Source organism: Dermochelys coriacea, chromosome 3, assembly GCF_009764565.3.
Source record: "Dermochelys coriacea isolate rDerCor1 chromosome 3, rDerCor1.pri.v4, whole genome shotgun sequence".
Taxonomy (NCBI): Eukaryota; Metazoa; Chordata; order Testudines; family Dermochelyidae; genus Dermochelys; species Dermochelys coriacea.
Genome location: NC_050070.1, coordinates 42,283,807 through 42,295,998, shown reverse-complemented (window position 1 = coordinate 42,295,998; position 12,192 = coordinate 42,283,807). Strand labels below are relative to the sequence as shown.

The 12,192-nt window shown below is 37.8% G+C and overlaps 1 protein-coding gene across 1 annotated transcript in view; it reads left to right on the top strand.

Moving 5' to 3' along the window:
• CSMD1 (CUB and Sushi multiple domains 1) overlaps positions 1–9,346 on the top strand; it is a 2,060,919-nt gene extending 2,051,573 nt beyond the window's left edge. Inside the window, 2 exon segments of the mRNA XM_038396611.2 lie at positions 2,439–2,571; positions 5,962–9,346. Of these exon segments, the coding sequence (XP_038252539.2) occupies positions 2,439–2,571; positions 5,962–6,121 (293 nt within the window). The 3' untranslated portion in view covers positions 6,122–9,346.
• Positions 9,347–12,192: the final 2,846 nt, after the last annotated feature.

Below are 12,192 nucleotides of genomic sequence, written 5' to 3'. Positions count from 1 at the left end.
ATATGTGTGTGCCAGGGTTTCCCTCATGCCGCAAAAGGGGCAGGTGTCTGGGATAGAGGTGAACCATGCCAAGAACATGCCCATTCTCATGGCTCCATGAAGGAGCCACCAGGGTACAGCAGAGTAGCAGAAGGCAGATATACTGGCCACTGGATTAACAGTTTTCTGTTCCCTGACTGACCAGAGCAGGGGCTGCTCCAGGCTAATGAGAACACCTGACTGCAATTAACCTGCAAAGAGTCAGGTGAGGCCATTAAGCTAATGTGACTACCTGACTCTAATTAAGGCCCCTCTAATAATATAAAAGGGCTCACTCCAGTCAGGCAGAGAGGAGCCAGGGAGAGGAAGTGTGGCTGAAGGGCTGGTTAATGAAGACACCCTCAAGTCATTGGTAAGGGTGAAGAAGGGAGAAGCAGGAGAGCTGTGGGGAAGTGGCCCAAGGAAATGTAGCAACTCTGGCAGTAAAAGGTTGGCTGCCAAGAGCTGCTACCATTAGGGTCTCTGGGCTGGAACCCGGAGTAGAGGGCAAACCTGGGTTCCCCCCAACCCACCACTACAGAAACACCTGCTAGGAGGGGAAAACAGGCCCTTGTCAGGACAGGAGGCTAAACTGTTTTGGCACGAGGCCATAGGAGCAACAGAGACTGTAGGAATTCTCTCACCAACCTCCATTGCTGGCTTATGATGAAAAGGGCTCAGTAGACTGTATCCCTGGCCCTAGAGAGAGAAGGGCTATGTGGAGGGTTGCAGTGAACCTCTGAAGCTAGCATAAACTGCCTGGAAGCGCAGGACCCACAAGGACAAGGTTGGAGCTCTGCCACAAGTGACAATTGATTTATCTGTTTTAGACTAGCAGTAAAAAATATGTTAATGATCACATAATTTTGATCTAGTTTAACTCAACAAAAGCCCCAAAATTAAGATTCTAGCTTTAATTTACAATTATGACAATGTATTGAATCAAGTATAGACAAATACATAAGATCAACAAGTTAGCTTACATGTTCTCAGAGATATTGATGATGATGATGAGCACCATAGACCAAAGTGGATCTAAAGGATCATTTACTGCTCATTATATAGCTGTATAATTGTCATAATTACACACACACACACACACACACTTCATTTTAAAGGCTCAGCATACATGTACAAGATGTTAATAAAATATCCATATAAATACACAAATGTTCCTCCCAGCAATCAAAATAGAATAAATACTGATGCATTGAAGCCCAATAATTCTTACATGCACATAGCAGCACTATGCTGAACTGTGACTTCAATAAAGATATCTCAGATTAATGCAAACCATGGTAAATAGTTTATTATCTTGAAAATGGTCTTCTCTTCACCATATCTTTAGAGAAGCTTATAAACTGCCAGAACTTGATGGAGGATTCAGATCTTGAAAAATGTGTAATTCCAGTATTTTTCACCTAAGGGGTAAGGCAAGTTACCAGTCCAGCTGATCCATAGATTTCTGGGAGGTTTTTCATGACTTCACTGGGAGTTGAATTAAGCCCTAAATTACATATAGTAATAATAAATAAAATAGATAGTACAAAAAGTGTTAGAACATTAACAAATGTGCATTTCTTAAAAATATCATTGTACCAGAGCAGCTTGTCTGATTCCCCTCTTTCCCTCTACTTCCCTACTGCAAATACAGAAAGAACTTCAGGAAGAAAGGTTTTGTTTGTTTGTAAAGTTTTAGGGGGTGGAGTTGGTGTTCAAAAAAATGCTTGTCACTGGAAGTGTTTTTTCAGCCTCAGTTATGATCACTTTTCTTTTTCACTGTAAAACTGACTATAAAATTATCATGATTCTGTCATCATTATATAATATTTTCTTAATATGTTTTATAATTGTCCCTTCCATTTTTTCATGTGTACCATCGAGTAGTACGTATATCTAACTTACCATTGCCTGTATTCTCCCTTCCTCCTTCTGTTTTGGGGTTTTCCATATTCACTGGTTATGACATTTTTCAAATTAGATTATAAACTCTTTAGTGTGTTTCTATATATATATAACCACCAAGATAATCCTGATGGGGGCCTTAGATCACTTCTGCAATATAAATAATAATCTTCTGTATTTTATGAATCACGTAATTTTATTAACAAAGTTAGAAAGTGTATTATTGCAGTATCTTGTAAAATAATATCATATGATGAATATTTTTAAGTCTTTCAAAAATTACTTGACTTGATAAAGGTTGCTTTCAAATCACTATAGATAGTTATTAATGAGAAATACTTTAATGTAACACATTTTGAAATCTTATTTCAAATTTAAATGCAAGTCCCTCCTCCACCCCACACACTTCAGCATAACACACTTCATTTTTTCTTGCTGGAGAAAAAAAATGAATTTTCAGGTAAGGTATAGTGGAAAATTAGAGATTTTACCTCTTCTGTTTCCTTTATTTTCAGGTCCTTTAAGCACAGATGCAGATCATTCAAATCACTATTATGGCACAAACAGCAGTTCTGTTGCAGCTGCCATCCTGGTACCATTCTTTGCTCTAATATTATCAGGGTTTGCATTTTACCTCTACAAACACAGGTACTGCAAATGTCATATTTTCAATAACTTAACTAGGTTTTTGTATTAATTTGAATGGGCAAAGGTCCTGTTAACTGGGGAATTTCATGGTAAAGCTTTTTAATAATCTCCTCTACTCTGAAACAACAAATATGTCTGCAATCTCCCACATAGGGGTTCACTACAGAGCAGTTCTTAATGGTGAACTCTTAGAGAAATGAATCACTGTGTTAAGGAGCAAAGAGCTCTTGGTTCGTTAGGCTGAATCAGATTGAAATCTCATGTCAGATAATTTATGCATTCATTTTAGGACTTTATTAAATAGAATATATGATGCTTCTTTCAAAGTGCTTATGAGTATTAATTATAAAAGCTAGGAAATCCATAAATCCCATGAGGAAACAGCCCATAATGAGACTACTTACAGTACCTGCTGAGTAAGCTTATGAAAACCACTTCTAGAACTGGCATAGCTTCTGCTAATATGAAAATTATGCATGTTGAGTAGATAATGTGAACATAAATCCATTTTTTGTCAGAAATTTGGTTAAGAAACCGAAATATTTGCATCTATTTTGCTACTACAAATTGGGTAGTATTGGATTAGACCTTTCTGGAACAGAACATCTTTTTGTGACCAGCAGCAATACCATTCTGGCCTTCACCAGTATTACTTTCTGTGAGTAAAATATTGTAAACGGAGTTGGTTTACAAGCCAACAATCTCCAAAATGGTATTTACCATACGTTTATTATTATTATTATTTTATCAACAATCTGCTGAGCTCTTTGATTCTTCATCTTCATTTCATCATGATATTTCATGATGGCTAGAATGCACAGTGAAGTCCATCACTGACCTATGCCATAATTTCATAACACAGCTGTCCCCCTAACTCAGAATTAGATTGTATGGCAAGAAGAAATTGCTAAGGGATTTGGAGTTGTGGACTCCAGTGAAAATGTTATAGATCCTGGAGTTTAACAGTGTATTTGACTGAAAAGACTGTTCAAGGAGAACACTTAGATCTCCAGTCAAGAATCTGCTTCTGGGAGAGATTGTGCTGTCCGACTCAACCAGCCCTCAGAGTCTTCATTCCTAGCCTGTCCAGTTCCACAATAGGGAAATCTGTTGTACAGTGTCAAGGAATCCACAGGAAATCATCTTGGAAGCTGGAAAGTGAAAGGCAAGAGCTGCTAGACTATGAATCGATTGTTAGAAAGGGGGATCTAAGCATTAAACTAAATTCAGCAGAACTGTACTAGACTTGCAGCCAAAAGGTCTTATTGGAGACTAATTTAAGGAGGTTTATGATGTGTTATGTTAACACTGGAGGCTAAAGAATTGGGATTTTTCCTTTCTACTTTGTCAAAAAATTTAATGAGAGAGTTTAAACTTGGTCTTCAGGAGAACAGCTGTATTTATATTGTTTATGCAGCCCTGCCTGTTTTTATCAAATAAAAATAAATGAGTGAAGATGTTACTTGACATTTGACTGATCATTTTCCCTTTTCTGTCTTTTCTACATATGCTATGACAATAAACCAAGATTTTTAGACAGTTTTTCAGTGCCACTTTCAGAATCCTCGGAATTGATTATTGACACACAGGTCCATATGAAAACTAAAGAATATCCATTGACATCTCAGTATTCTTAATTTTAGAAAGGCATCCTAGAGGCACAGCTGGGAGAGAGAAATGAAGGCTCTCAGCTGCGGGAGAGAAATGAAGGTCACTTTAAACTCACAGCCCAGGGGGAGGGTAGCTTTAAGGAAGCTAGGCTGCTTGAGGGGTTGGAGAGAGAGCCAGTGTAATTTAGATAGCCCTAAGGGCCTGTCTAAATTATAGCCAGGTTCTGGGGCTGCCCCAAGAGCCACAGCACAGCCTAGAATCTCCACAATGAAAGTGCTGTGGTTCTGTCCCCAGCAAACTCTTCTGGTCTCCAGCCCCATGCCCTCATAAAGGCTTTTGAGGGGGATTTCAGAGGGTAGATGTATGGCTGTTTTCGAAGTGTCTGTGCTAATAGACGTCTCCTCCAGCTGGAACCAGGGTTTTGGGGTTCCTTTACACGGTAGCAGCCCTTTTACCTGGCATAAAGGGGCCAGAGCAGGACTGAGGACCTCATCCCAACATGCACACTTTACCAACTAATCAAAACAAAAATTGAAAGAGATAAAATATACTTATATTTAGGAAAACTCCCAAATTAAGATTGACAAACACATTTTTCTGTTTCTAAATGGAAAGAAAATAGTACTTTGCAAATTGCAGCATTATTTTCAGGTTATCAGCGTGCATAAATTGAGAACTTTTAAAACAAAAACTAGTCTGGGTAGATGATCTCTTAATTACTATCTACAATTCAATCATTTACAAAAAGTTTATGGTTCCATTCTGCCTTTGCCAACAGTTTCATTCTTGGATATTTTTCTAAATAAGTTTAGATTTATTAAAATCAAACCTCTAAATTAAAGAATTCCTGATTGATTTTTCTTCCCCAATTCAGAAAGCATTGCAATTCAAGTGAAAAAGATTTCGGAGTAGGCCACTTATTTACATGTCTAAATATAGAGTTGGATGCCTTACTTTTGGAGCCCACTCTGAAAATGTTTATCTAATATTTTCCAATCAATTTAATGGAAAGCTTCTCCATCCCTCCATACTCTCCTTCTCCATCCTCTGCTCTATTAGTTAATTTTCCTAAGCTATTTGTGGATTATCCACTTTCCTCCCCAGCTTTGCTGCCCAGATTAAGATGTCGGGAGGGAAAAAACATGAAACCCTCCGGCTTCACAGAGATCCAGGGAAATTGGCTAATTAAATGTGCTACTGTGATTCTGATACTAAAATCTTGTAAAAATATCACAGTAACTATTAGAATAATTGTAATAAATGTTTATTTTACTAAAGTTGAACTAAGTGCTTAAATTCTGCAGAGGAATAAGAAGTTTTTTTCTCCCCCATTCTGCTTATGGCAGTCGTACGAGTCCTAAAACGAAGATGTCAATAGAAAATATTAAGTACTGGTACTATGATTTTTCATCCCTTCCCTATTCCAACTCTCTTCTGTTTTGGCTGTCATTATTGGCACTGAAAACAGACTATAAAGTTATCATGCTACTGACAGATTTTGCTAGAGAAAATTTATAAGTATGTTTGGCCTCCACGTTTCTGTTCTTTTTAGAGTCAGCTCACTCCTAGAAATTTTTGTTCTCATCATACTTCAATACTTTTTATACATAGTTCCCATAGTTACTAATGTTTTGTGAGGTGAGCTCCCTCTATCACCATTAAGAATTGTTGCAAAACTAGTACATATCAGCTGCAATAATTACAAAAACCTGTAGTAGTTATGAATTTTTCTTTTTAATGTTTATTGATTATGTGTATTTTTTCTTTCCCTTTTTTCAGAACAAGACCAAAAGTACAGTACAATGGATATGCTGGTCATGAAAACAGTAATGGACAGGCTTCATTTGAAAATCCCATGTATGACACAAACTTAAAGCCCACAGAGGCAAAGGCTGTGAGGTTTGACACGACTCTAAACACAGTTTGTACAGTGGTATAGCCTTCAGTGCCCAATATGACTGATTCATAGCCATACCTCTGATGGACAAGCAGTAATTCCTTTGGTGCCATATACCAGTTTCCCTTCTTCTCTTGGCTTTGCTGCTGTAATCTTTAACATCTTCTGTTGGCATACATGCAGCTAAATTTTTCTGGTAAAACGTGACAGTCTTCTGGGGATCAGAAAAGGAATATTTTTTGTCTTAAAGGTGGATTAAAATGCTTGGCTGCATCGGCTTCAGATCAAGGCACACTCTAAGGAAGACTGTCAAGTCATGCCAATTTGTTATATTTAATGCCTCAGACTTTCATATTTGTATGTGGCTGGATGCTTTTCAATGCAATCTTCTGGGCACTTGGATAAATCCTTTGGGTACTGTGACAAATGATAGCACCACAGATTATCTCCAAGAATAGGAACATTTTGAAGAAAAAAGCTTTCTTGAAGGAAAAGACAACCTTCCTCAAGGTTGCACACACCTACAAATGCTTTACCATTGAAATCTTGTTACAATTAAAGCAACCTACGGTACATCTCAGATGTTCATACATAGGGCGGTTTGCAAATTTCCCAGTCACCTGTTCTATTGCAAAATGTTAATGCACAATTTTTTGCACTAGTGTGTTATGAATGACTGAGTAAGATACTGGTAAAAAACATACAGGGTTTATATACACAATCCATTATATATGAACATTCACTCACTCTTGGTCAAGCAAAACATTCCATGGTAAGTTTACTTAGTGTGGTAGAAAATGACCCCCATACTTTAAAAAAGGTTTAAAAAAAATGTGTGCGATGGAAGAGAGAGTAGTTTTATTCTTTTTCATTGTCTGAATTTCTCTGTAGACATCCGTACAAATCACTGGAGACTTCCAGCCAGAAAGACCCAATTTCTAGTAAATCTTCATTTCCAATAATATTTTCTTCCAAAAATCAGTCATTATTGTCAGTATCATACAATTAACAGCAGGGGGGTTAGCAGCTATTGCTGCTTGCCATATACAAATGTGAATAGTAATTTATTTTAGATAGCTCATAAAGCCCGTGAGCCTGCGCTCACAATAAAGTCTTCCCTTTTGCATTTTTTCCATTTTTTCTTATGATATGACATCATTTCTGATGTTACACTGAACTAAAACACATTAAAGTAGCATAGGTAAACCCAGTGCAAATTGTCTATAAGAAGCTATCATTAATTTTCTACACAGAACAAAAGCGAAATATTCAGCTGTCTTTGCTATCTGTTTTTTTTTAAAAACCACATTGATTATTGCTTTTGTACTCATACAGTTTGACAGAGAAATTTTGAGATTTGTAAGTATGAATTGTTGGCAGTAATGTAGCTAATGTTTGTTTAGGACTATTGGTAATTTTTTTAGGAAACAAAAATAGGAAACAAATATATTGGTGATTAAATTGAAATATCCCTTAAAAATTGTCAATTGCAGAGAATAATGAAATAACATTTGATTTTAATAAGACATTGAGCTCAAAAACTTAGATTTTTTTTAGAACTGAAGTACAAAACAACTCAATTTTTAAATTTAAATTTTTAAATCCAAATTTATCATTGATTATGAAAAATGTTTCTGAATTCAATATGGGGAGAGTCTGGCTATTCAACATAACACCAAAAAGAACTGTTAATCCAACTGATGATTTCTCAGTTAATGCTGTAGCACAGAAGAAGTTTCAAAAGTAATCCTTGATCAGTTTAGAGAATGTTGCATCTTTTAGATGGCAAATACCAGCAATACTATCAAGTATCCTAGGGCCTCCAGCAGTTATTTTCTTCACATCAGTAAGAAAATACCAAGATCATATAATAAGTAATCCTTTTCAGACAGTTCTCTCTTCATTTTTGTTGGTGGTAGTTTTGCATATTAATTTACATTTATGTGTCATATCCTAGAGATCTGCACATTTTCTCAAAAAGACCAAAAATGATCAGGTCAAAATCTGTGTCCATTTCCTCCCATTTCTGCTGCATTGCACAGGAATTTACTTTGTTAAGAGAGAGCGTCCCACAGCTTAATGGGTCAGGTCATTAGTGGCTAAACTGAGATCTCATATATGGATTCATAAACCTTAATTTTTTGTCAGCTTTGGAAAATTTGTACTACTGTTTTGGGAGGTGTTTTGTGGTGGCAATGACAGGAAAAATCCCAAACTTGAGTAATTCAAAAGAGATGTAAAATGCTAACTAAGTCACCTGTATTGATGCTGTCTAGTCCTAACTTTCTGTCCTCCTGTCCAGTGATCTATGTACATCGAGGATCACGGGAAAGGAGGAGGGATTCATAAAAAAACCCAGAGATATCAGAATAAATGATTTTGCATTTCATTTTATAGAGTCCTGATCCTGCTAATCCTTTGTCAGGTCATTATATGTTCATTGCACTGATCGGATTAGATCCGACTGCTGCAGTTATGTGATGGAGGGTTGTGTGTGTATGCGCAATTGTACATGGTGCTTCATCAAACTGAATCTCTTACAACGTTGTAGAGCAGTCAAATAATGGCAATGAGGAAATCTGCTTTCTGAGATACCTGCAGAAGACTTTTCCCCAAGGTTGACCGGACCCATACAATGGGCAAAGAATACATGCTATAATTTAAAAACAAAAACAAAACAGATTATGTGCTTCAAAGCTGTTTAAAACTGCTGCTTGTATCACACATCTTGCCTTTCTCCAGGCTAGCTGCAATAATTTTTTTTCTTGTGTAAAATATTTTGTAAACAAAAAAAAAGCTGTTATAAAGGGATGGGGCTAATTGGGGGGGAGGTTGCGGAAGAACCGGCATTATGATCCAGTCAATCTAATTTTCATTCCCAGTATTCCATTCTGCCATTTCACTACACGCTGCTGTGACATGAAGTAGGTGCAAAAGAACTTTTTGTACAGAGATATATTTTTTATGAAGAATTTGTAAAATTATTAAATATGCTGTACTTTTTTGATTATTGTAGGTAAATTGTTAAAATAAATGTTTTTACAATACAAAAGAAAAAAATGTAATTTTCCCAATAATGTAAATTGTACCATCTCTATCTAATTTTCAGTTCTGATCCTATTACACATGTATTCATATTAAAGTGGCCTGTTAAAATACACAGTATTCTTTTTTGACAAAAACAAATAAATATTATAAAAGATTGTAATATAGCCTGTGCAATGACACCTATCTTGAAAGCAAAATCAAAGTTCTAATTAAATATTTAATTTTAGATTTCCATCTTGTGTGACCTATTCTTATTTTTATTTTTTATTACTTGCACATATATATATTTTAAATCTCAAGTATGGATTTTCCATTCAGATAGATTACTAGGTGGACACTTTGTCTTGGCATTTTGAATAAGATCAAGAGTGATAACAGGTCATGTCAGATACTGGGTAAAATTTGCAGAAGTGCTTAAGTGACCTAGGTACTAAATCCCATTTTCAACTGTGATTTAACTACTGAGGCCCAGAGTTTTAAAGGTATTTAAGCATTGATCCACTCAGCATTGTAGCACCTACCTGATTTAGGAGTCTATGTCTCATTTTTAAAAGTGATTTAGGCACAGAGAATCCTAAATCCCAGTGACTTTCACTGAAATTTATGCTCCTAAGAGATAGATTCAGAAAGGGACTTAGGTATCTAGCTGCCTCTATGTCCAGCATTTGGCATCACTGACATTCACAAAATCACTGTCCTGCTGCTGTAACACTGACAGACCTCAGTCATCGGCGAGCAGGATCAAATCAGGGACCTCTGGAACTTAGTGCATAAGCCTTTACTGCATGAGCTAAAAGCCAACTGGCTGTTAGCTAAGCCTGTAGAGCAGACTCATTAACTCTCTCTCTCTAAGTGGTCTTGGTGCCACTAGATGGGACAGAACACCACACCCAAGAGGTGTGTGAGTTACATACTTCCCCTAGCTAAGGAAGCATGTTCCGAGCTTCAGAGACTTCCCAGTTGAAATCCCGGATGAGCTGCCACTTGTAATGCCAATAGACCCTGGTCGACAGCAGGTGGAATTGAACCAGGGAATCTCTAGAGTTTAGTGCATGAGCCTCTACATCATGAGCTAAAAGCCAAATGCCTCTTAGCTTAGGCTGTAGAGCAGACTCATTTTATCTCTCTAAGTGGTCTTGGTGCCACTAGATGGGACAGAACACCACACCCAGGAGGTGTGTGGGCTACACTGCCACCTAATCCTGTAGGCACCTACAGCTTTATATGCACCTAAGTTTTCACTGGTGGACATGTGCAAAGCCAGCCACACCTTGGTGCCACCACACAGCTAATAAGCCATTCCTTATGCCTAAACCCTGAAGGGGTTCTCAAACTAGTCATTCCCATGCCTGCAAGGCCAAATCCAGTAATCATCCTGAGAGAACACTTAATTTAGACAAAGGACAGGAGTGAGCAGGTTGAGAATTTGGGAGAGGCCAGCTGGTGGATGCCTAGTATGCATGTAAAGTGTCTCAGAATAATCCATAGCCTGGTGATTAGTGTATTCACTTGTGATATAAGAGCTGCAGGTTTGAACCTGCACATTCTCTGCTTTGGAGCAGGTGAGTGCACTTGATTATTGGCTACAGTTGGGTGGGTGTCTTTTTCTTGTTTTTCATAAGAAAAGGTTCACTTGGCTTAGATACCTAACTCTAGGGTTAGAATCCAGAACAAAGATAAATACCTTTGTGCATCTGAGCCTAAGGCCCCCATTTTCCTCTGCATTTCATTCCTGGCCAGCTTAGACTGCTCCCCACTCAGCCTGCAGGCTTCTAAGGATTCCTGTCTTAGCCCTAGTCTACACTGGGGATGGGGGTGTCAATCTAAGTTACAATGCAGGGGAGAGTGCTCGGGGATCGATTTATCGCATCTAGACTAGATGTGATAAATTGATCCCCGCTGGATCGATCGCTGCCTGCCAATCCGGCGGGTAATGTAGACATACTCTGAGTCACCTAACTCTCCACTTGCATTGTACAGGGTGCTTGGGTGCCCAAGTTGGGGCTGTGTATTCCACTAGGTGGCAGAATGCCTAAGAGGTAGGTGCTGCAATGTTGAGCATTGCACCATCTAAATCCCTTTGTGAATGTGGATTTGCCTCAGTCCCATTTGAAAATTATTTAGGCTCCTAAGTCACTTAGGTACATATCATCCCATCGGGAGTTTAGTGTCTAAATACTTTTGAGGCTCTCGGCCTTAGGAGCTGCTGAAAACTTTACCCACTTTGATATCAGGAGCCAGTATCTTACTTGTGCAATGATGGAGTGACTGAGGCAGAAGGTATTTCCCATCTTTAAGACCCTTATCCTAAAAATGCTTCACTTTAATCATGTGGCCAGTCCAATTTACTTCAGTATAAGTGCTCGTGTTGACAGTTAAGTGCATATGTAAATGTTTTCAGGATCAGGGCCAATGAACCTAAATAAAATAGCAAACTTTCTCTTTATGTGTTTGAATCAGGATACCTTGCAAGAAATTTTGAGTCATGTTTGTAACTGCATATATTTAAAAAAAATATTAAAGTTAATGTTAAAATCAAATGTACACAAGTGAAGAGGGAAGGTACTGTACATCTGGTGTTGGGCTTGGGTTATGGGAAATTGCAAGTATCGGTTACAAGGTTTACGAGGTACATACATATCACATAACCTGCATAGATCCAAATTGGGGTGTGGGAGTTTTTAAAGCATCAGTGGATAAATGGGCTTGGGTACGCCACCCATGGAATGTATTAAGAATCCGCACTCTATCTTTGTCCACTTGGAACTCAATGGCAGGATATGTCTTGGAGCATTTGAAAAAAAAAAAAGGGGAACTGTGTGTACTTGCTTATAGTTTTTTCTTGTCTTCACAACCTATCCTCCTAATAAGAAATTGTTATACTGCTAGATGGATGTTAAAGTTCACATGATACTTTTCAAAAGTGGGTCCAACTTTTCTTCGGACACGAAAATAAGCTCTAATTGCTGAAGCTGCTGAGTGAGATCCCGGGGCACTATCTTATTTATGATTTCAACCTCTCCTCCCAGAGTTAGGGCTAGTCTACACTGGCAATGCTACAGTGC